General features: G+C 40.6%; 1 protein-coding gene across 4 annotated transcripts in view; it reads right to left on the bottom strand.

Moving 5' to 3' along the window:
- SEMA5A (semaphorin 5A) overlaps positions 1–26422 on the bottom strand; it is a 549656-nt gene that overhangs the window by 141968 nt on the left and 381266 nt on the right. For all 4 annotated transcript variants that reach the window (XM_075921490.1, XM_075921489.1, XM_006111031.3 and 1 more), the window contains one exon: positions 10359–10566. In XM_075921490.1, coding sequence (XP_075777605.1) covers positions 10359–10566 — 208 coding nt within the window. The remainder of the gene's footprint in view (positions 1–10358; positions 10567–26422) is intronic.

The raw sequence follows: 26422 nt of genomic DNA, 5'->3' as shown, positions 1-26422 counted from the left end.
GGGCATCTCTCAGCCTCCCCAGGCTGCCCGCTGCGAAGGGATTTCTGTATCCTAGCAGCTAAAATCTGAGGTGTTATAAGCTCTCCCTGTAAACTTATTGGGGCGCCTGTCAACCTCCGCCAGGTTGCCCGCTGAAAGGGACCCTGGTCTCAGCAGTTGAAGTCTCGGGTGTATAGCGCACACACACCACACCCTGCCCTGACCGTCGGCTGACAGTGATGAAGACTAAAACTTCAACAGGGTTAAAAAAAGAGCTAGATAGATTTATGGAGGTTAGGTCCATCAACGGCTATTAGCCAGGATGGGTAGGAATGATGTCCTTAGCCTCTTTCTTTGGAAATAGGTGACAGGTGAGGGTTCACGTTAGGTTATCTGTTGTGATCCCTCACTCTGGGACATCTGGTATTGACCACTGTTGGCAGACAGGATACTGGGCTAGATGGACCTTTGGTCTGACCCAGTATGGCTGTTCTTATGTTCTTACAGGTACATATATATGACAGGAGATGCTAGTAGTAACCACAATAGTCAGGAAGCATAACATTTTCAATTGTAAAAAGATTCTTGCAACTTTTTTTTTAAAGAAGCTCCTATACCTCCATAATTTGCAACAAAGACTTTGAAAATTGGCAAGGGAGAGAGCCCTGAGGCTAGAGAAGTGTTTATTCTTAGCCCTAAAAAATGTGTTCAGGTTTAGCTGTGTTACACACTGTTAAAAATTCCCATTTCCCTTAGCTGACTTGCACTGATTAGCAATGTCTTGGAGCATACAAAAATAATTACTAAATGGAACACTCGAAAGAGCTGGGCCCAGGGTGCTGCCAACCCAGCCGCAGACACTGCCCTGGGAATGTCTGTGAATTGTCAAAATGGCTCAGCAGTGTAGCACCAGGGACAGAACTAGGATATGTCAGGATGAGATAACCCTTCCATCCCCTCCCCTCTACTCACCATACCCTTCAGAACAGCATATGGCCCATGCAACCCCAGGGATGCCATTTCAGATTTTGGTGGGGGAAGGATGACCATGCCATGATGGGGGCGGGGGGTGAGTCAGAGCATGGGGAGGCTGACTGAGGCCAGCTTCTTCAGCAGTTACTAAGCATGCTCAGTACAAGTCACTCAACAATTGGGGAGGGACCTCTGGAGCTAGGGGACCTCTGGAGCTAGGATATGTGCTTTAAGCAGACCTCAAGTATGAAATCCAGGGGATCAAACTTCAGGGGGGTAGCTACAGATCTCCCCAATCCCACATAAATTGTGCCCTTGTTCAACCCTCTTGGGAAACTACATGCAATAGGAAAAGGGAAAAAAAGAAAGCACTGTGTCAGACTTCCACAACTATCCAGCACATAAAGCTAGTAGTTCACCTCCTTTCTCAGATAATAGCTTTCTTTGCTTATAGCTATTCCTCTAGAACAAGTGGTAGAGTATGTTCTGTGGTGATAACATTTCATCATTCAAATACTATTAATGATATATTACAGAGTGGGGATAATCTTACCATAGAACATAACAGAATTGTGTTTTGCTTTTCTTCTTTAAAACACCCTTTCAAATTATGTGCAAAACATTATTCAGGTTATAAAGTCAAGCAAACAAAACATAGGAAAATTCCCAAATTAAGGCTACCTGTGCAACCTTAATTGGGCCCTTTTGTGCATATGCATTATGCTACAAACTTCAATTACAAGTGTTGCTACTCTCAAATAAAAATCAGTTGGACGCACAAGATAAATGCTTTATACAGAGTGAAAGGGAAACACATTTTTCAGGCTAGAAGACTATAGAACTTTTGTCTGAATCGAAAATGAAAGATGCAAGTGATAACACAGAATAATGTGTAATTATTTTCTTCAATGAAACAGAATGATCTATTCTTAAATTCAAAGGTATTCTGTGTTTCTTTTTCATGTTTTCAACAGCATAATCCTTAAAAGGAAATTTCATGCATATAAACAGAAACACAGACAGAAGAGGTCTGTGAAATGAAATGTCTCTTTTTTGTGTGAAAATCTACCACCATTATTGTAGTGCCATTGCAGCTCCACTAGTGCTAGCAACAATGGGCAGTGCCAGTATAGGCTATCTGTTAATGGTACTATGGTAAAAATGCCAGCAGTCAGATGACACTCTAAGCACTGATGGAGCTGCACTGGTGCTAAAGAAAAGTTGGGAAGATTTTTCAAAAGAACCTCAATCTACTCACAGCCTGTGTGTGTGTAATTCCCATTGATTGGATATAAATGCATGGAGAGATTTTCAAAAGTACCTTCAAAATTTAGGTGCACAAATCCCATTGAACGTTAATTAGAGCCAGATCCCCTCCAAAATTGATATCACAGAAGCGAATGACAGCTTTTCACAGAGGGAAAGGTGAACATATTACCATACATATATTTAAATTGAGAGTGCCCTTTTAAATGGGACAGCCTAACTTGCAGGAATGGATAATGAATGAGCCCCCTTTTATCTCTGTAAACTTGAGTTACATTTGAATTGTGTCAGAAGTGAAAATGAGTTACTTGAACCTACTCCTCAGTGAGTATCTGTCCACATCTCAAAGATATTAAACAATTTGGCCAGGAATAAAAGTGAGATGGTCAGGAGCATGGGTGAAAACTGAGGTGGCACAAGCACAAAATGAGCGAGGAAACATATATAGCACTTGTTCACATTTTACTTCACCCACAAAAGTCTCTTCCCTACAGAAGCACTAAAGATGACTTACGTCAGCCAACTAATGATGAGAACAACCATAAAAGTATTTCAATTAATACATTAAAAAAATGGCTCACTTGAACTAAGAAGACAGGAAAATAAAACTCGTCAGGCAGATTCTACTCTCAGGTACCCTGGAGGGAATCTAATAAGAAGCAGTGTATTTCAATGAAGCTCAGCTGTATTTACACTGGCATAGCCAACATCAGACTCTAGACTTAGGCTTCCAATAGCAGCCCTATGAGTGTTATACATCTCATATTTACTCTGTTGGCTTCCCTTGCTGTTTCTTTCCTTTGAATCCTCAGAGGCAAAACAATAAAAAAGGAAGCCCAACATCAACAGAATAACAGATCATGAATCAATTCATTACAAAGCATTACTCCTAGTCTATTGCATCTCTGCAAAATGTACCCTAATGCTGGACATCTATTTCTTGCTTCAAATTTCCCTACTTGCTTCCTGCCTTTTCCATTTAATTAACAAAAATAAATGATGGCTGGTTAAGTATTCCTTTTATGTCATTCAGATAGCTGTGATGCTCTTTATGTCTACAGACAATCATCCTAAATTTAAACAACGGTGTATTACTGATCAGTAAAAGTAACGTAAACTATGGGTTGTACCTCTCTAAACATGGACTTTCTGGTCTGGCAACATCCGTGGTCCTATCGGACTATGGATGTTGCTGGCCTAGAAAACCCCAGTGTCAGAGTCTGCCGGCGGCTCAGAGAGGAGCCAGCTGGCAGGAACAGAAGGACAGGGTTGCCTGAGGGGCAGTAGAGCCTGCAGCCATTGGGGCAAGGAAGCCGGTGGGGGGGCCAGTGCTTACAGGACAGTAGGGCCCACAGCCAGTGGGGCTGCCAGGAATTCCAGTGGGGTGTCAGGGCTGGTGTAAGTCCTGCAGGGCTGTCACAGCTTGTGGGGCCAGGAGGCTGGAGAAAGGTCTGTGATTTATTCAGAAGGAAAGGCAGAAATGAAGAGTACTAACTACAAAGCAAAATGAATAAGGAACCAATTGTAGCCTAAAAAAGAATACATTACATACACACAAACTAAGCTATAGGGTGAATGCATCTTGTTTTTATTTTAACATTAAAGACTAAATCCTGTCCCATTAAGTTAAAAGACATTTACAATTCACTTCAATGGGGCCAGGATTCAGCTCTGAATTAATTTACTGCTTGTGGTAGTGTGACGTAGTGGGGGTACTTGCTGGGCTGTGGTGACCTCTGCTGTCTGGAGCAAGACCCATCAGGGAAAACCTTATTATGCAAAGGTACCATACCGGTTGAACCAGCCTACCCCCCATGGGGAGAAACAAAGGGAGGTGGAATGCTGCCCGGGCTGGGGGCAGGGCTGGGAGAGGTAGAGTTAGTTCCTGTCTGGAAAGCAGGGGAGAAGGAGCTGGGGAGGGGGGCTGGGACTCCCCTATCTCAAGGGGAGCACTGAGGCCTCTTAGCCCCAGTTCCTGTAACCAGATTACATCTGTGCTGTACTGTATCCTGGAGGAGCAATAAACCACCCTCAATTCCACTGGCTGGTGGAGTCTGTTTGTGCCATTTCGGGGTGCAGGAGACGGGGGACCCCCAACGCGCCGTCACAGGTAGGCACCAAACTTATATCCTTTTGAACTGCAGTTCTTCATCCAAAGAGCAGATACAGCATTGCACATTTCCCCATTTGGATGTGTTAATATGAATCAGTCCTTACTCATTAGGACCATCTTGGTAGCACTGTGTTCTGTGACTGTAACACAAAGTCTTTTATCTCTGGCAGACCAATTCAATTGCCTCAACTTGGTAGAAAGGAGTTGTTAGGCTCTGAAATAAGCAGATGATCTCCCTCCTGTTCCTAGTGGAAAAGTTAGCATCATAGTACTGTAATCAGATATGTATTGGTGACTTAGCAGAAAGAGTTAAATGATCACCTGTGGTCAAGAAAACTTTGTCTTTTAATCTTCTTGACCTTTCCATTGTTGTGTGGAAATGTACCATTTTGATTATTTTTCCTAAGCTTCAGGATGAAATTTCTAGTCACAGTGAAAGAGACCCAACCCACAATAGTCAATAGCTCAGTAGCTGAAGCATTCACTTAGGATGTCAAAGATCTGAGTTCACGCCTATACTCCAAATCAAGCAGAGCAAAAATGTACACCTGGGTCTCCCAGATCTCAGGAGAACATCCTACTCACTAGACACATGCTTACTACGTGAAAAAGTCTGAATGTCCTGTTTTCATTCTGAGGCAGAATGAAAACATAATGCAAAACCTTTAATATTTTTCACAAAATTGAATTCTTGTTTTTTGCCTGCCCTTCTGGAGACACAGCTGGTCTGGTTTTTGAAGACCTGTACCCAAAAACTAAATTTAGAGGCTACTTTTAAAAGTTCATCTCTACATGTCTTTGGGGGGAAAAAAGTAATCCCCGAATGGCTATCTTTTCACTCAGGTCACATTCCTGAGTTGAGAAAAGTGTCAAGACATAGACCTGACCATATCTAAACCATCCGATATACTGATTTTACTTTTATTAGTTCTTACCTTTTATTTTATGACTACATATTTATTTCTCCCCTGCAAACATAACTTTAACTATAATATTATGAGGGACTGAACAAATGCCTGTCAAAGTTCCATTGTTCCTCTTTGATTCTCATTGATGAAAATGATAAGAAATTTATCTCCATTAGATCCCATGGTGACTGGTCCATTATTAATGAACTGACTGAATCAATTCATTATACCTAACTGATTCCAGTAACAGAACTGCCACTTAAAATTTATATCCAAATTATACATGTTAAGCATGAAATCAGAGCTCCCATGTTAGACAAATCATACCAGCAGTTATTATGAGAAAATGACTTAGAATAAACAGTGCATTGCTCAGTGAGGACATTAGACCTGTCTGATGCCCCAGGATTGATGATAAAACAAAATATGCTAGCTTTATATTTTATTCTTTTTTAGGAACCCTGACATCACGCTAGGTATATATAATATGCTTGTCAAATATGTAGATTTTGACAGTTCTCCTGCATGGATCTACAAATAAGCAGATAAGGAGATAACACTGGATAAATGAATACGGCAATTAATTTGAACTAGTTCTATACCATAAAGGAAAATTAAATTATTTCATGAAATACAGTAGACTTCCGATAATCCGGAAACTTTGGGACCTAGGTGGTGCCGGATTACTGGATATGCCGGACTATCATGAGGTACTATAAGATGGTTTTATATATATACATACAGTATATATACTGTATATAAAGTGTTTTAACCCTTTTTATTATAGCACAAGCACTGTCCAGCATCACACAATGCCAGTGGCTGACTGACTCAGTCCCGTCCGGTTTTACTCAGTTCAGCTGCTGCTGCTGCCGCTGCTGCCTTGTGACTCATTTTTTGCTGAAGCTCACTCACTAGGCTCTTGCCATTTTGATGCTGGACTATCGGGAGTGCTGTACAATTGGATGCTAGACTATCGGAGTTTTACTGTATTTTGTTTTTTTAAGCAACAACATTATCATGGTCACATTTCAAAGATATAAAGCAGGATACATGTGATAATGGGCATGCTCATATTTAGCAGAAAGTAACATGAAAGCACTACAGATCATTCATAACTCTTTAGCAAGCTGTGATTTTAATTTTTGTTGCAACAATATTCTCAAGTTAATTTAGAATAAACATATATTTTAAATGTAAAGCATGTAAGTTATAAAGATCGTAGGCAAGTAGTTTCAAAATTGATGAGTGCTTTGGGTGCCCAATTTGAGACTCCTGAAAAGTTCCTGATTTTCAAAAAATGAGTCCTCATCGTTGGAAATGCTTTGAGCCATTAGGATGTTTCAAGTTGGACATCCAAAATCAAAGCATCTACAACCGCTTTTGAGAATTTTAGCCCTAGTTACAACTAAAACTCTCATCTATTTAGATCTACAATAGATTCTAGAGACTAAGACATGCTTTGTAAGTTATATACTGCAAGACTTTCAGAAAATAAGTTTTCCCAAAAGAAGACCACAGAAGCTCAAACCTTTTGTAAATAATTTTGGTGACAATACAACTGGCATTTTCCACAAAGCAAGAGAAACTGAGAAGCATTCATTTTACACCTGAGATGCCTAAATGAGCATCTGTGTTTTGAATATAACACATTTTGAAACTTGGGGGAAAAGGTTAATGGACCTTTTTCCCTCCTTACAGTCTTTTTAACCCCTGATTTCAGATGATTCTGAAAAGCCAAACTTCAAATGATCAGTGAAAAGATCTCAGGGGAAATAGGGTGCTTTAAAAATTTTAGCTGTATTTCAACCTCTACAATTTAGGCAGAATCCTATTGCACTTTAAAAAAACTCCCATTTCCTTGTATAACTTAGAACAAATAAGCTAATCACATCAGCTCTGAATTTGTGACTCCCACGTGGCTATTTTATAGCCTTTTTATTTAAAAGAATATAATATCATAGTAATCTGAATCAAGTATAAGGAGTTGAGATCATCTGTTACACATAACATTTTGGCTACGCTAAGGGGGGGAAAATGTCTGTGTCCCCAAGACACTATTTCAATAAATATCTTTCGAATACTCCATAAAATTTTACCAGTTTATCAGAATTCTCCTTTGTTTACCAGAGCCATTTATTTAGAGCAGAATACATACATATCTATTTCATACACAAATGATCTAGCTCTGTAGAAGAGCTAGGATAGTATACTTTGTGCCAAGCAGAATATAATTGCATTTTGCCTCTGCCTAACAATTTGAACCTGGTAGGAAGGGAGTCTGAGGAGAAAACTGGCAGCAGGGTAGAGGAGCAGAAGAGAGGATGATTGAGGCTGCTGGGATCAATTAGGACTACAAATCTTTCACAAAGGACCTTGAAACTTTGGGATGGGAACCAAAATACAGGTGAAATCAGGACTCGCCACCCCCATAGTTTTAATTCCATACTCTGTAAAATCAGCATTAGACTAATAACATTCTTTCCTTTAATAGAGAAGATCCTCAGATAGTGTAAATTATTATAGCTCCACTGAAGTCAGTACTGTCCCCAATATGCCTAGCAGCAATTTTATGATGATATAGTATGATGCCGGAAAACAGTAATCACTAGCTAGTCCTTCTGCCACTCTTTGGACTTGTTTACAGTTAAAAATTTACCAAAATAAGAGTTGAGTTATTTTAGGAGAAACCCGAGAGGACACACTTATTCTGGAAAAAGACTGTCTACATGGGATTTCATACCAAGAGAACTATGATGGAATAATTATTGCAGAATAGCAATTTTGGTAAATTTCCAAGTGAAGACAAGTCCTTATAAAAATACAAAATTAGTGTCTAGTAGCATATTTAAGCACTTTCCATATTATCTCATATAGTAAATAATAACTATTATAAACTATCTTGTTTTGGACATTTACTACAAGATAACACAGCAATACTTTATAAGAAAAAACAGTTTTGTTGACTACAAGGGTATAATATGAAGCAATGTGCAATAAACAGCTGTAGCACTGAGAAAGTGGGAGAAAAGGGAGAGTGAGGTAATGTAATAGTATTTGAGGTACCAAATACCAGAATTTTGCTGAAAGTCATGGAGTCCAGTACTGCAGCCAAGTCTAAGACATCTATTTCATTTTGTGATTTCATCCATATACTTCTGTAAATTTCTGCTCGGAATAATACAGCACTGTGCTGATGCTGGAATTTGCATGCGTGCAAACTGCATGATCAATAAATGATCAGGAAAAAGGGACAAACAGCAAGGAAGCAAAAATTTTAGATGGTAGAAAACTACCCAAGATAGTTAAATCTAAAGCAGACTGCAAGGAGCTACAAAGGGATTTCACAAAACTGGGTGTCTGGGCAACAAAATGGCAGATGAAATTCAATGTTGATGAATGCAATGTAATGCACATTGGAAAATAATATCCAAACCATATACACAAAACGATGAGTCTAAATTAGCTGTTACTATTCAAGAAAGAGATGTTAGAGTGACTGAGGAGAGTTCTCTGATAACACACACTCAATATGCCGTGAGAGTCAACAAAGCAAACAGAATGTTGGGAATCATTAAGAAAGAGATAGATCATAAGATAGTTGTGGGAACAGATGACAGGAGATAGATGACATGGCGATTACCAGTTCTGTTCATTCCCTGTAGGACAACTGGCACTGGCCACTTTTGGAAGACAGGATTCAGAGCTAGAGGAACCTCTGGTCTAATGCAGTGTGGTCATTCTTATGTTCTAATACTTAAGCGTAACAGTTAAAGAGGGTATGCAGAAGAATAAAAGCAGGACTTACATACGGCCTCTGTCACAACTCAGGGTACCAGTCACTACATTATACCACTTTTCTGTGTCAGAAATAAACAGGGATCTTTAAAAAAAACATATTTTTAAACCTCTTTAACAGAGAGAGAATGCTGTGATGGTGGTTCAGCAGTCTGGTGAATAGAAGCAGCATGAAACTATAATAATGGGCATTTTCCTTTTCCAGATATGTGTGGGTCCTTCATTCAAGCAACAGCAGAATGGAGGAAAAAAACAATGAGATTCTAGCTTCAACTGATTAAATCAGGTAGAGTTGAAATTGTGTCTCCATCCTCATTGGATGTGAATCAGCATAGCCCTTGGGTAGTCAATGCAGCTATGCTGAGTTACAATAGCTGAAGATCTGGCCAACTGCATCGACCGACCTACGGTCTACTTCCTGTACCAAAGCATTTTGGTCAATGGCATGTGTGCCACAAAAGAGAAGCACCTGAGGTGAAACAGAGTTGCACATTGAACTCTGAACTCCTTGTTGTTATAAGATTGCCTGAATGTAAGTGATACCTTTTAAATATTTATTTTCCATTTTTGTAACAAGGGTAGTACTCAACTATTGTCATACAGCTGTAGTTCACTTTATTATGTTTGTCCAACACACCAAAGTACCTAAACAACATTTTACCCAGCTAGGTTTTCATTGACTCCTTGCTCATTTCAAACATTCCTTCTGAATCTCCAGAGACATTCCATTTGATATATTACAGTAGAATTTAAAAAGGAAGAAAAAGACCTTCCATTATTTTGAAGCGCACCATGAATTTTATACATTACAAACAAAATCAAGTGCTAAACAAACCAGCAACCAAACGCAAAGCATATTTACTAAATGACATGTTGGCAACACAATTTTATAATATATTTTAGGGGGAGAAAGATAAGACACGCCACTCCTTTTCGGATAGTGAGAGTGATGAATTACTGTCTACAAGCAGATGGCTACCTCTGCTAGTTCTTCAAATGCCATTTTCTGTTCTGCATGATATTGGAGACTTATTTATAATATCAGTAATTACTTACTGATTAATTCACAAAGTTCAAATTGTACCCCTTAACATTCAAATATCACTATCATCCCATGAAAGTATTTTTTTCTATCTTAAATTAGTTACTATCCAAAAGTCCACTGACACTACTTTTATACGCAATGTAAACAAGAAGCTTAGATTGATAATTATAAACAGAAAGCTAATCTGGATTACTACAAATATCCCTTTTTTCCTTCCATTAAACCCCTTCATTATGTATTTCTCTTCACAGAGATAAAGCCAGCTGATCCTACATACCTGTGTGTTTTGTAAAACAGACACCTTTTCAGGGGAATCTTTACTACATGTTCCTGAAGTCCCACAAACAGAACACTCTGGCTATGCAGAATCTGCAGGCTCCTGATAGGTTCCTTCTGCTTCCTTGGAAAGAGCTCAATTTCTTCTAGTAAGCAGCTGTTGGAAGTCTGATTCATTGGAGCAAGTACTTTCTTAATAGTTCCATAATCTGTAAAGGTAAAGGGGAAATTACAAACTGAAAATCATATAAGGGACAACACCTTCTCAAGACCATTCCACAGGCACAGAAACTATTCTCCCACATTTTGTAAGAGGCCCTATAATTTTGGAGGATTCAACTGGGTTAAACAGCTTACTATACAAGTCAAAGAAAGCTGAACTATAAATATTTTATAAAACAAGTAATGGCAAAACAGTTTGGGAGCATCAGACAAAAACTTTAACACAGTGGAACCTGGAAGATTCACATTCAAACCTCAGCATTTATGTACACAGATCTACAGAATCCATATAAAGCAAGAACAGAGTGTAGGGACATACCTATTATTGATAATTTACAAGACAACTGTATACCTGACTATTTTTAAAGGACTCAGTACAAATTAATAACATCCATTGTTGCCTCACTTGGTCAGCTTTTGTAAATGGAATGATTTTAATTTAGACTATAAACAAATAGGATAGCTTTTCATTAGCCCAGGCAATAATCTCTTTAAGAAAGTGTACAAGGTATGGAAAGTTGTATGTTTATTTATTCAGTAGGGGCATATGACATTGCAAAGTACAAGTGCTTCACACAGATTGTCTAATAATTTTCATCCTTACTAGAGAAAGTAATCACCTTTCCTCTAGTGACTGAGAAATACAGTGATGCTACATGCTACCTTAGAATCATAGAATCCTAGGACTGGAAGGGACCTCGAGAGGTCATCGAGTCCAGTTCTCTACTCTCATGGCAGGACCAAATACTGTCTAGACCATCCCTGATAGACATTTATCTAACCTACTCTTAAATATCTCCACAGATGGAGATTCCACAACCTCCCTGGGCAATTTATTCCAGTATTTAACCACCCTGACAGTTAGAAACTTTTTCCTAACATCCAACCTAAATGTCCCTTGCTGCAGTTTAAGCCCATGGCTTCTTGTCCTATCCTCAGAAGCCAAGATGAACTAGTTTTCTCCCTCCTCATGACACCTTTTTAGATACAGCATCACACTGTTGACTCATATTTAGCTTGTGGTCCACTATAACTCCTAGATCCCTTTCTGCCGTACTCCATCCTAGACAGTTGCTTCCCATTCTGTATGTGTGAAACTGATTGTTCCTTCCTAAGTGGAGCATTTTGCATTTTTTTTTATTAAACTTCATCCTGTTTACCTCAGACCATTTCTCCAATTTGTCCAGATCATTTTGAATTATGACCCTATCCTCCAAAGAATTTGCAACTCCTCCCAGCTTGGTATCATCTGCAAACTTAATAAGCACTACTCTGTAAGTAAGGTTTTCCAGCCAGGTATGCACCCACCTTATAGTAGCCCCATCTAAGTTGTATTTGCCTAGTTTATTGATAAGAATATCATCCAAGACCGTATCAAATGCCTTACTAAAGTCTAGGTATACCACATCCACCGCTTCTCCCTTATCCACAAGACTTGTTATCCTATCAAAGAAAGCTATCAGACTGGTCTGACATTATTTGTTCTTTACAAATCCATGCTGATTTCCCTTTTTATAGATGGGCACTATATTTGCCCTTTTCCAGTCTTCTGGAATCTCTCCTGTCTTCCATGATTTTTCAAAGATGATAGCTAAAGTCTCAGATACCTCCTATATCAGCTCCTTGAGTATACTAGACTCATAGACTTTAAGGTCAGAAGGGACCATTATGATCATCTAGTCCAGTGGTCCCCAACACGGTGCGCCCGCAGGGCCATTTGTGTGCGCCCGCCAGCTGCTCGGGGCTGGCCTGGCCCCAGGCATGTGGCTCATGCATGGTGCCGGAGCCAGCCCGGGCGCATGGCACACGGTGAGCGCTGGCCCCGGGAACGCCGCGAATTAGCCGCCCACGCTCTGGGCGCGCGGCTCTTGGAGGTGGGGGCTGGCCCCGGGCGCGCGGCGCTTGGCGGGGGGGGGGGGGGGCCGTTTCCAGGCGTGAATTAGCTGCCCGCGCTCTGGGCACGTGGCGCTTGGAGGGGGGTGGCCCCGGGTGCGAATTAGCCACCCGTGCTCTGGGCGCGCGGCGCTTGGGGGGGGCTGGCCCCGGGCGCGTGGCGCTTGGGCGGCTCTGGGCGCGCGGCTATGGGGGGAGCCCCGCCCCCGGGCGCCCAAGTATCCCCGCCCTCTGGCGCCCGGCAGGCAAATGGCCACGCCCCCTGGTGCCCAGCAGCCTCAGATGGTTGGGGACCACTGATCTAGTCTGACCCCCTGCACAGTGCAGGGCACAGAATCTCACCCACCCCTCCTAGAATAATCCTCTCACCTATATCTCAGATATTGAAGCCTTCAAATACTTTGAAGGCCCCAAGATGCAGAGAATCCTCCAGCCGTGATCTGTGCCCCATGCTACAGAGGAAGTCGAAAAACCTCCAGGGTCTCTGCCAATCTACCCTGGAGGAAAATTCCTTCCCGATCCCAAATATGGTGATCAGCTAAACCCTGAGCATGTGGGCAAGACTCACCAGCCAGACACCCAGAAAGTTCTCTATAGTAACTCCTATCATCCCTCCATTGACCTATTTCCCACTGATAATGAATGGTCAATTAGTTACCAAGATCATGTTCTCAAACCATCCCCTTACTGGGATGCATTTCATAAGGCCCTGGTGACTTGCAGGTAACTTTTCTCAGTGATTTTTAACTTGTTCTTTTTTTATTTTATCTTCTAAACCTACTCCCTTCCCACTAGCATTCACTATGTTAGGCATTCCTTCATCAGACTTCTCAGTGAAGACCGAAACAAAGAAGTCATTAAGCATCTCTGCTATTTCCAAGTTTCCTGTTACTTTTTCTCCCTCTTCACTGAGCAATGGGCCTACACAGTCCTTGGTCTTCCTCATGCTTCTAATGTATTTATAAAATGTCTTCTTGTTTCCCTTTATTCCCATAGCTAGTTTGAACTCATTTTGTGCCTTTGCCTTTCTAATCTTGCCCCTGCATTCCTGTGCTGTTTGCCTATATTCATCCTTTGTAATTTGTCCTTGTTTCCATTTTTTATAGGACTCCTTTTTATTTTTAGATCATGAAAGATCTAGTTGTTAAGCCAAGGTGGTCTTTTGCCATATTTTCTATCTTTCTGACGCTGTGGAATAGCTTGCTTTGGGGCCCTTAACAATGTCCTTTTGAAAAACTGCCAACTCTCCTCAGCTGTTTTTCCCCTCAGTCTTGATTCCCATGGGACCTTACCTATCAGCTCTCTGAGCTTACCAAAATCCGCCTTCCTGAAATCCATTGTCTCTATTTTGCTGTTCTCCCTTCTACCCTTCCTTAGAATTGTGAACACTATGATTTCATGATCACTTTCACCCAAGCTGCCTTCCACTTTCAAATTTTCAACCAGTTCCTCCCTATTTGTTAAAATCAAATCTAGAGTAGCTTCCTCCCAGTAACTTTTCCAACCTTCTGAAATAAAAAGTTGTCACCAATGCAGTCCAAGAACTTACTGGATAGTCTGTGCCCTGCTGTGTTATTTTCCCAGCATATATCTGGATAGTTGAAGTCCCCTATCACCACCAAATCTTGGGCTTTGGATGATTTTGTTAGTTGTTTAGAAAAAGCCTCATCTACCTCTTCCACCTGGGTAGGTGGCCTGTAGTAGACTCCTAACATGACATCACTCTTGTTTTTTACCCCTTTTAGCCTAACTCAGAGCCTTCTGTTTGGTCATTCTGGGTAAAGACTATTAATCTCACCAACTCAATGCCAGATCATTTATGAGATTTCTGAATACAATTAATTATTTTCAACATTTAAAAATATTTGCTATGAAAACAAATGACCAAGTTCTCATCTGGTGTAAACACCAGACAAGGGTCTGGCCGAAAGACAGCATTATGCGCTTTTTGTGTGTGCTGCAAATGGTGAACATTAAGGGTCCGTTCATGCAAGCCTTCCTTACTCAAATAAACGTTATCCATACAAGTTGCCCTTTGCAGACTATTGGGGCTATCTGTATGAGTGAGGAATGCTCTTAGGACTGGAAGCTTGCATGGTCAGAGTCAAGACCACTGAATCCATCCTTTTTAGGCCTTCAGATTAAATGTGTATTTCATAGGAAAAAAATATTTTAACACAATTCTCTCCATTTTTCTCCTTTCTTGAGATAAACATATTTATTTCAAACTATCTATTTTTAACTACAATTTTTATTTTTATTATAATTTTACCTCCACCACTCCTGATTATATCCAGTCAAATTGTATTTTACTGTGTCTTTTTCTCAGTTCACTTAGGGTATGTCTACACTACCCCCCTAGTTCGAACTAGGGGGGGTAATGTAGTCATACGGAGTTGCAAATTAAGCCCGGGATTTGAATTTCCCGGGCTTCATTTGCATAAAGCCGTCCAGCACCATTTTTAAATGCCGGCTAGTTCGGACCCCGTGCCGCGCGGCTACACGCAGCACGGACTAGCTAATTCGGCCGGCCGGCTTTATGCAAATGAAGCCTGGGAAATTCAAATCCCGGGCTTCATTTGCAACTCCGTATGACTACATTACCCCCCCCCCCAGTTCGAACTAGGGGGGTAGTGTAGACATACCCTTAGAGTATATCTAAAAATGAATTAAATCCTTAGCAGGCTTGGATTTTGCATGACAAGTGGGTGCAAAGCAGCACAGTAGACAGCCAGCATGACACTAAAAGTGTGCTTCCACTACTGGTGACTAAATCCAGAATCTTAACTGCAGTCACATCAAGTTTCAAGGTCAATGCATGCTGTTTGAGCTACCAAAAAAAAATCATTAGCTGAGTTGCTTTGTGGATGCGCTCGAAATGATACCGTGGTCCATGATCCCTGTTGGAAATGGGGCATGAAGCCAACATCAGATGAATAAACTGGAAGGAAAAAAAGAATCAGGGGGATATTTATAACTAGTATGAAAACTGCATTTCCACAAGAAAGCAAATAACAGATTGTCTACATACGTGTTTTATTATAATATATATAATAAACTCATACACACAATGTATTTCTCTGTCTCTCTCTACATGTACTCCCCCCCTCCAAAGATTTGTTTAGATTTTGTTTCTAAATGTCACATTTACAACAGAATAAGAATGATAAGGTTAGACTGAATCATAAATAAAGATTATTGGGTTACTTTACAGATACCACTATAAATTTGCGTGTGTCATATGAATTACATGAGACTAAGGGTACATCTATACTTGCTCCCTAGTTTGAGCTAGGGATGCGAATGTAGCCGACTGAAATTGCTAATGAAGAGGGAATTTAAATATCCTGCGCTTCATTAGCATAATCTCGCCCGTGTGCTATTCTGCTCGCCAGTTGATTCGAACCTGGATGTGCGCTCCGGGACGCTTTAGTTCAAATCAACTGCCTTGGTTCAAACTAACGTTACTCCTCATTTAGGCTTTTTGGCCATATGAGGCTCCCATTAATGGCCGCCGTCTTGGGCACCATTTTCAATCGTCACCCCGGTGAGCAGAGGGGAGCCGGGGGCGGAAGCAGGTGAGTGGGGCTGTTTGGGTGGGGTGCAGAAACAGCTTTGAGAGCCACACTTTTGGGGGAGATGAGCTGCATGCGGCTCATGAGACACGGGTTGGCCACCCCTGGTCTAGTAGCACCTTAAAGAATAACAAAACATGTAGATGGTATAACCCACTTTTGTGGGCATAACCCACTTCTTCAGATGACTGGAGTATTAAAAGTCCAGAACTAAGAATAAATAACGGAAGGGGGAGGAAAGGAAGGGAAAAAAGGAGAAAAAAGACCCTGAATAGATTGTTGAAGTAGTTACAAGAGGCTAATAAGAACAATTAGCACCTCCATCGTTTCTTGGTTGGTTAAGACATTAGGATGTGGAAGGTAGTGCAGGAGCCAGCCAATAAGTCTTTTCATTCCATTGTGATAAGAATTAAACTTGTAAATGAAGTTAAGTTTCAAACCTTCCCTGTGTATTTGGCTTGTGGAATTGGCCTGAAACAACACGGTAACTTGGAGATCCATTAATGAGTGCCCGGGCAGGTTAAAGTGTTCACCAACAGGTTTCTATGTGTTGCCTTTTTTGGATATCTGATTTGTGTCCATTCATTCTTTCCTATAGAGACTGTTCAGTTTAGCCAATGTACATGGCAGTGGGGCAATAATCCCAAATCTGTGTCTTTGCTGGGGTAGATCAGAAGATCTGTCCCAGCAGGACAGAGTGGTGGGGAGTTGCAGAGATCAGAAAGACAGGTGACAGTGGCATGATCAAATGGGAGACAACCCCAAGGTGATTTGTTTGATTCACCCCATCACAATCAGCCATGCATCTTTGTCCATTCTAAAACTAAAATGAAAAGCAACGGGGGGAAGGGAAGAGGAACAGAGAATATTCCTCAAAGTTCCTTTTCTGGAGCAAGGGATTTTTCAGGAGACTCTATCACAATTCCTCAAATAAATATTAACTTCAGAACAGGGATGTGAAAAGTTAACTGCCAGCAGCGGGTAGGGAGCTACTCCAGCCCTGCGGAACCTGCCATGGACGGGGGCTACTTTGGCTTCCCGGAGCAGCCCAAGTACCTGGGTGCATTGCATGTAGGGGCTGCTCCCTCCCACTCTGTCCACAGCAAGCCCGAGCTGAAGCAACCCCAACCTCTGGCATGGGGGAGCACTCTAGCCCAGCTGCAGTGGACGGCATGGGGAGGGGTCGGGAGGGCTACACTCCACCTCAGCTGGGCTAGAGTAGCCCTCTGCATGGCCCCTTTAATCGGTTATCCAGTCAAACATCACATTTAACTGGTTAACCAGTTAAACAGGATTTTACATCCCTACTTCAGAACCACTGTGACTCTTCCTGTGCTAGGAAATAGCCATAATGAAAGTACTATGATCAGTACAAACTTTCCCAGTGGATATATCTTTCCCTTCTGTTGATTCAGTAAAAATTCTAGCTGCCACACAAATATTGACAACAGTTCCCATAGTTATTTAAAAATATGAATGAATAAGAATGTTCACATTCTGGGATAATGCAAGACAAGATGGAATGGATCCAAACAACTGACAGTTTTGCTTTCTGATGAGAATGACTTTATATGTGGGGAATCAGAGAAAGATAACAATATTGGCCAGATGGTACCAGCACATTGAAGTGCTATATAAGTAGTACAGCAATGTTTGCAGAAAGAGACATGCTAAGCTAGCAATTGTATAGTTGGTATCTAATGTACTGTGAATGAGGATGGTGTACAATCAAGGAAGGTTTCTGGCTGAAGCAGCATATAGAGAATTCAATAAGTCTATAATGACACATGCCATTTCATTAATAATTGAATGGAAAAGTTGAGGCAACATTGTGGAGAGCAAATCTGGAGACAAGGAGGCCTAAGGTGAAGAAAAAATGATAGTAGGACGAGGTGAGAAAAGGACCTAGAAGTTCTTGTTCACGTCCTACTTCTAAGATTATATATTAGTAATATTTAAGTGAATAGCATAGTTGCAGTTAAAATTGCATGAAGAGTCAGTAGCAGGCACCTGGGGACTAATTTCCAAATGTGTCTGCAGGCTACCCACCATTTGCATGTCCACATTTGTGGGTATACAACTGTGCCTGTATTTTTTACACATGGAGGGATTGTGTGCAAGTGGTAGCTTGCTCTGCTTGCAGACACTGAGATAAAATTAATATAATCAAAACCAGTAAGTTTCATAAACTTAATATCTAAGGAGAATTGTAAGCATTGGAGAGAACTGTAAAATAACTACTAGGAGATTAACAGAACAGTCACACAGAATTTTCTTATAAATATTTCTGAAAGTTTGTTTGTTTGTCCCGAAAGATCTCCAAAATGGTAAGAGCTAGAAACACCAAATTTTGCACGTATACTACTGATTTCCTAACTTAAATAGCTGGATTGGTTACATCTCGAAATCAGTTCCCCCAGACCCAGACCCGCAATTGGGCCCACTGATCATTAGCTTTTAGTAGCACCTGATCATGGGCATTTGCTGGACTCTTCTGTTAAGCGTCACATAAACTGCAACTACGAGATCCTAGAGGATAAAGCATGTGGGCACCTGCAGCACCATTGCAGCAGATGGAAAGCCATGGGGGACAGGCTGCAATGGGGCAGAGAATCAGCAACCTCCCCTATACTAGGGCACCAGCACAGGTCAGACCCAAATATGGCTGTGTGGCTGATGTCTAGCCTTGCTAATTGTGGCTGGGAGAAGCCTCCAGCTATCACAGCCTCTCAACATCTTCACAGAGCCAGGCTCGGACTGAACCCCTTCTGGAAATTACAGTTGCTTCCCTCCCCCCACACCCGAACAAGCCATCCCACCACTCGCCCTCCTTTGGGCTGCGTGCGTTCTCTTGGCAGGGCTGTGTGCATTATCAGCAAGTGCCACAGGCATTATGCACTTTGCAGAATTCAGCTCACAGTACAAAGAGAAGGTGGGTAGGAGGACAGGGTTTTGAGCACCATGGAGCCTGAGGAGGACACCGTACATTTAGAACAGCCTATTCTCATTAAAGCAGGTATGTTCAGATGCTGCATGTTCTTATCATCTAGATATCACTAATTGCACCTGGTCTGAAGGTGTTTCGCTTTGTCTGATCAATGCAACCAGTCCAGCTGCTACTAGGAAGTCCACTCAGGTGCCCCATGGAGCATGCACTGAAGTCACTCTGGGTATGTCTACACTACCCCGCTAGTTCGAACTAGCGGGGGTAATGTAGTCATCCGCAATTGCAAATGAAGCCCGGGATTTGAATTTCCCGGGCTTCATTTGCATGAAGCCGGCCGGCGCCATTTTTAAACGCTGGCTAGTTCGAACCCCGTGCCGCGTGCCTACACGCGGCACGGAGTAGCTAGTTCGGATTAGGCTTCTAATCCGAACTAGCTGTACTCCTCGTGGAAGGAAGCCTAATCTGAACTAGCTACTCCGTGCTGCGTGTAGCCGCGCGGCACGGGGTTCGAACTAGCCGGCATTTAAAAATGGCGCCGGCCGGCTTCATGCAAATGAAGCCCGGGAAATTCAAATCCCGGGCTTCATTTGCAACTGCGGATGACTACATTACCCCCGCTAGTTCGAACTAGCGGGGTAGTGTAGACATACCCTCTGGGAGTGGCTACTTGGGAAACAGTGATTTGCTGCTGCTGCAGAGCTTTGGAGACATCCTCTCTATTTGAAATTAATGGAGATTGCCTATCTCCTAGAGTTGGAAGGGACCCTGAAAGGTCATCAAGTCCAGTCCCCTGCCTTCACAACAGGACCAAGTACCATCCCTGACAATTTTTGCCCCAAATGGCCTCCTCAAGGATTGAACTCACAACCCTGGGTTTAGCAGGCCAATGCTCAAACGGCTTAGTTATCCCTCCCCCACTACTAGGGCTTCTGGCAAGGAGACTGCAGGCATTGGTTTGCATACAGTCTTTAAGGGAAGATGGGCCTTCCTGATTTGTGGGGATTGAGAAAAGAGACCATATGGGATTTGTCGTTTTGTAAGCATATCACTAGGTATGTTAATTTCTTAAAGTAATATATCAGAGAAAAGTAGTTCCGATAAACTATGGTATGTTATTGTCATTGACGTAGTTCATTCATCACGCCTTTTACTATATTTTCCCCGGGCAACACCGGGTATTTCAGCTACTATTTAATAAAGAAAGATGGCTTTTTATCCACATGTGTACCTCATTCATTGAATAGGTGTGGGAATGGTTGTCCTGTGATCATAGGGAAAAAATAAGAGAAGCAGACAGTATAAGACAGAGAGAATGGTTTGAAGCTATAAATGCAGTACCTTGAGCAATAGCTGGAATTAAGGTACAATAAATCAATTGTCAAGTATTTCTTAAACTATAGGAATATAGTTTATGTTTAAACTCTGAACAATATCCATCAGAGTAAAGATCAGATTTGTTGTTATAAGCAAAAATTTTACATTAGCAAATGTCTACTTAAATTCAGGATGTAAAAGTAATAGCCACAGATTATATATATATATTTCCAGTGTATAATCTGAATGCTTTCCATAACGTTACATTTCGAGCAAATTACTTTATCTTGCAATGTAGTATAATCTATTCTTCATAATGTGGTAGTAGCAGTGTTCCAGATGTACTTGTAAAAGATATAAAATGACAAGATTTTAAAATGACAAATTTGATATCTACAAAGACCCCTCTGAAATTTTAGAAGCAGGTTAGACAAACACCTGTCAGGGACGGTCTAGATAACACTTAATCCTGCCTTGAATACAGGAGACTGGACTAGAATCTCTCAAAGTCCCTTCCAGAGCTAGAATCTATAATTAGACATTTGGAGGCTCACATATGTTTGAAAAGACCTTTGGAGAACTTTAGGCCCCACTGAAGTCAATGGCAAAACACCCATTGAGTTCACTGTGGCCACAATTATATCCCTGGAGACTAAACATACCCTATGGAGAAAAAAAGATTATTTGTAAGAAGGCCAGGTATTCATCTATCAGATTTTGGACTTATGATTGGAGTATTGTTATATGAAAAAAAGTTTGCTTTTCAATTGGATCCGGCCTTCTGAACAAATTATGAAAGAAATATTGTGGTAGTACTTAAGATCACTTGTCATGAACAGTGTTCTCTGTAAGCTGAGCGCCTGGGCAGTCACCCAGAAAAGATTCAGATTCATCCCAGCTGATTAACAAAGTGCCCACAGCCAGCATCATGTGTTTCTACTGGTGGTACACATCTGCGCATGTCTCAGTGTGGAAAACAAAATGTATTCCACTCATGTATGAAAAAAATTGGAGGGTACATGGGTCATGGATCCTGCTACAGCAGATGGTGTGAAAATATAGCTGTTTCTAATCTTGGTATACACATAAAACATAGGGCAGTTAGTAAATGGTCTTATCTAGGTGCATAGTAGAAGAGTGGATAAGAACCCTTCTTGTAGGGATGAGCATAAGGAGACTCAGAGTCCACACATTCTTGAACTTTGCACTCACTGTGTATAATGCTAGAGAAAATATTTGCAATATTAGTGGTACTTCATATTTAAAAGAGAGTGGAAAAAAGGCTGTGACCATACTCTCTATCTGCATCAGTTGACAGACTGAAATCAGCATAAACGATGTGAAGAAAGAAAATATATCTCACTGTACAACCCTTCCCTAAAAAATTTAAGTGCATGAGCCATATGGAAGTATGTTCCTGCTCCCTCATTCTGTTCACTGGTTTGTGTGCTCCCTTAGGCGAAATGGATTGAGGAATAGCTACTATGGCAATGTCCTCTAATAACCTTTCAGTTCCTCCAGTTAGGCTGTGACTTTCCAAGAATGAGAGCCCATAATGCATAATTTTCCAATATATGTGTCATTTGATGGAATGTACATGTAGAATATAAAGCATCATTTTAAAATTTCTTTCTTTTTAAAACTAAAATGTCTGTTTACCTCTCCAAATTAAAAACATGTTTAAAAGTAACTTAAGCCATGACTGGATTATGAACAACTAAAGTTAGCATTCTTCTCCATTTTACCACTTTTTACTTCTGCTTTGAGAACTATGGTTGGCAATATATGTGTGTAAAAATGCCTCTGTCACATTCAAAATGTCTCATGTGAGTTATATGTGCTTACTTCATTTACAATTTGTACATTAGGATCTGAGCTGCTCACGAAACTGAGAGCCTCAGGCCTTAGCTAGATTTTCTGAATTCTACTTACAGTAGCTTTATACGACAATAAAGCCAGCTTTCAAAATGATTTAACATATCATTTTACAATAAAAGCTAAATATGAGACACTTCCAGTCCACTTCATTAGCCTCATTAGCACTAGTCCTACAACTGACTCGTTACCCCCCTTTCTTTTTCTGTTATAAATTCTAGGTTCTTGTTATCTTGCTCCAACTCATCTGAAGAAGTGGATTTTGTCACGATACTATATATATTTAGTTAGTCTCTAAGACTACGTCTACACTTGCTCCCTATCTTGAGAAAGGGATGCAAATGTAGGTGACCAAAATTGCTAATGAAGCTGGGATTTAAATAACCTGCACTTCATTAGCATAATCTCGCCTGCATGCTATTCTGATTCGAACCAGGAAGTGTGCTCGGGAATGCATTAGTTCTAATCAAACCCCTTGGTTCAAACTAACGTTACCCCTCATTTTTTGATTCGATCCCAGGGGTTTGATTCGAACTAACACAGCCTGGAGTGCACTTCCTGGTTCGAATCAGCTGGAGATTGGAATAGCGCACAAGCGAGATTATGTTAATGAAGCAGGGAATATTTAAATCCCCGCTTCATTAGCAATTTCGGTTGTCTACATTTGCATCCCTAGTTCGAAGTAGGGTGCAAGTATAGACGCACCCTAAGCCTCTAACTCCCCTTATTTTGAAATAACAAACAGAGCATCCACAATACCAAGCCCATTACTTCAAAATAATTTACTGGTTATTTCAAAATAATAACTCCTGCTTTCCATGAGGAATAACACTTATTCTATTTCAAAACAGCAGTAATGTGGATGCTCCACTGCTGCTATTTTGAAATAACTACTCCCCAGAGTCATTCAAAGTAATTACTTCCCAGTGCTTCCTGTGGCTCTAAGTGCTATGCAGGTTTCCTTTGAGGGCAGGGATGGAGAGGTCAGAGATATTGAGTGAGCACTTTGTGAAAAGTATTCACCCACAGATGCTAAGATGTTTTTGTTTATCACCTTTCTGTATAAGTTCATTCAAGAGAGCAGTAAGTGCATGGTGTTGCTCACATACTTCGTTTTGAGATATTTGATGTCCTGGATGAGGTAGACCACATTTTGTGTTAAGTATGCTGTGAGGGGAATTGTCTTTGTAGCAGTGTAGATAAATTCTTTCAGGTAGTGTGTTCTGGCCTGTGAGGCACTTGCTTCTGATGAACATAAAATAATGAAACTGGAAGAAACCTCAAGAGGTCTTCTAGTTCAGTCTCCTGCACTTAAGTCAGAGTTAAATAAGTATGATGAACTTAGGAAGGTTGATTGCAGGCTTGAAAAAGGGGCTTGGAAAAGATTTCTTTCAGAATATGTTCCCTCTCTCGAGTGTGGGTTGTCATTGTTTGGTGATTCCCTCATATAAGTTCTAGAGTTGGGTAGTATGTGAAGAACCGGTGCAGTGAGTGTATCTGCCCTGTCCCCATCCCCATATCAAAGCATGTTCCTCTAGTCTAGTGTATTTGGGAGGTCCATTCCAAGATGAGCGGCCCATTCTACTTCACTAGTCTTTTCTTAATGCAGATGGTTAACCCAAATTTTCTCTCTGGAGCTTATTCTGTGGTATATGAATGCCTGGCTGCAGAAAACAGATAACTGCCCACTTCATTTCAAATGGTCTCCTACAGCAAGTGTGAAATGCTTATGCAAAACAATCTGTGCTACCTTATATGCTGTTCACACACTGTAATTACTTTTTTCAGACCTGATAAAGCTCTGTGAAAAGCAAAACTTGTCTCTTTAACCAAAAGAATTTGGTCCATAAAAAAAGATACTACTTCACTCACCTCTGTCAAATATCCTAGCATCAAACAACAATGCAAACATTGAACATGTTATTCTTATTTAATTTAGGAATTATATCTCTATTATTGGAGTCTGATACTTCAGTGAAGAATGAATTCAAAATCTGAATATTTCTTGGCATGAAATAATAAGTTTTAGTAAATTTTAGTCTCTTTATAATCTTCATTTTATCATCAATGCAGGTTGAAAATCTGAACATGTTTTAGTTTGTAGTAAAGAATAAAAAAAATGTGATAAACATAGGAAGCATTTTGGCCACTATGATGCCTTCCTACTATAACCCATTATCAAGAAAAAGGCACAAATAAGACCAGCCAGTGGCTAAGTTAAAATAATACAGTTATAAAACAAACATATTGTTATAAAGAGAAACAACTGCAAAACAAAGGTTCCTGACTAATAGAGTAGGTGGAAAAACAGCAGGTAGCAGACTTTGGTTGTGATTTTCTTAGAAGAGTTGCAAGTTGTGGATCCTATTTTACTAATATAAAAGACAACTTTTTAAACAGTAGACACTCTAAACAAAATGGTTTTGCTAAAAACAATTATTTGCAAAATTATATGACTCAGTGGGGATAGCTATAAAAACTTAAGATCTGGATTCTTCAAGATTCTAACAATTTTCTAACATTAGTTTCTGTAATCCACTGCAGAAGACTATTTTCTGCCAGAGGAAAAAAAATACAAGTCTTCGTAGTTTTGTAATTAGATTTTGAAAAATAGCAGTATAATCCAGAATGACAGAGTTGGTCCTCTCAACACGAGTATAGATATTACCAAAAATCTCCTGATTTAAAACTATAGAGCATGCATTTCTCTAGAATGCAGAAAACATTTGTAAATAAAGAAATAATTTTATCCAAATAGTCATGAGTGGTAGGTGAGTCTCTAGTACATTCTACCTACTTTGCATTGTTTTAGTAATGATGAATAGCCATAAACTTACACAATCCACCAGTTAAATTGTGTTTATGGCAGCTCTGTGTCATTGGAGCATTATAAAAAGAAAGAGCATAGCAAGGAAAAGGGATTGGTATTTTTTATATATATGGAACGAGCAGGTGATATTGTGTTTCAATGCAAATAAAGTTTAAGTTGGATTTAGGGAGGGAAGGTAGCTTGAAAACTTGAGAATTGTTCAATGAGCATTTAGGCTGGAATGTTCAAAGTCTGCCAAGAACTGCTTTTGGCCACAAAAAGCAAAAAGGGAAAAAGGCACTTTCTAATTCAGGATCTGTTCAGAAAACCAAAATCTTAGGACTTGTCTTCACTTACCACAAGATCCAGAGATCAATCTCCCAGGGTTGGATTTAGCAAGTCTAGTAAGGACCTGCTAAATTAACTGCTCATAGTGCCCCCAATGACCCCAGAATTCCACTGGGTTATGAGGAGTGGGGACACTGCAGGAGGCTGACTTAAAGTATATCGATTCCAGTTGTTCTATTCTCATAGCTGGAGTTGCGTATCTTAGATCGACTTTCTCTGGTCGTGTAGACCTGGCGATAGTGATATTTCAAGTTTCTGAGTTTAAATTCAACCATGCTCTCCCTCAATCTCAACATTCAGAGCGAGTTGATTGTGAGATGCTGGTTTATTAGGGTATATCTATACTTGCACCCTCTTTCGAGGGAGGGATGCAAATGAACACATTTGAAATTGCAAATGAAGCCGGGATTTAAATATCCTACACTTCATTTACATATTCACATTATGGTGCTGTTTCGAAATAGTGCTATTTCAAAATAACAGACACTGTTTAGACTTGGTTATGTCAAGAGAAAATCCTTCTCTCAAAATAACCCTTATTCCTCATACAATGAGGTTTACCAGTTATTTTGAAAGAAGGGTTTTCTCTCGAAATAACCGTGTCTTAACAGTTTCAATAGCTTAAAGGCTTTTGGGAAAAGTTGAGGTGAGAATAAAATCACCCCCACTGTAAGAGAAAGTTCAGTAGAAAGAGAAATGTTATCAGACAGAAAAAAAGGAAAGATGAATCACTTCTCTCAATTATTCCATCCCGTGGACCAGGAGTATCTTCTGCTCATCACTAGCTCATCTACTTTCATAATGCTACGTTTCATTAGGGATGTTAAATATTGGTTAATTGAACAGATGAGTAACGTCATGAATGCTTATCAGTTAGTTTTCTATAGTCACCAGACAGCCCATGTCTGGGGGGGAGGAGTCTGAGCTCCTGGATGCAGCACGATCAGGAATTGAGCTGGGCTGCCTGCTCGGCTGGCTCCTAATACCCTTTTTAATGCAGAGTTGCAGCAGGGGTAGGTCCAGAACCCACGGCAAGCTGGGACTGACCTGGGCTGGTGGCCAGCCTCCTAAAAAATTTACTG

Source organism: Pelodiscus sinensis, chromosome 2 (assembly GCF_049634645.1).
Source record: "Pelodiscus sinensis isolate JC-2024 chromosome 2, ASM4963464v1, whole genome shotgun sequence".
Classification (NCBI taxonomy): domain Eukaryota; kingdom Metazoa; phylum Chordata; order Testudines; family Trionychidae; genus Pelodiscus; species Pelodiscus sinensis.
Note: the sequence above shows the minus strand (reverse complement) of the source record. Positions and strands in the feature narration are given on the sequence as shown.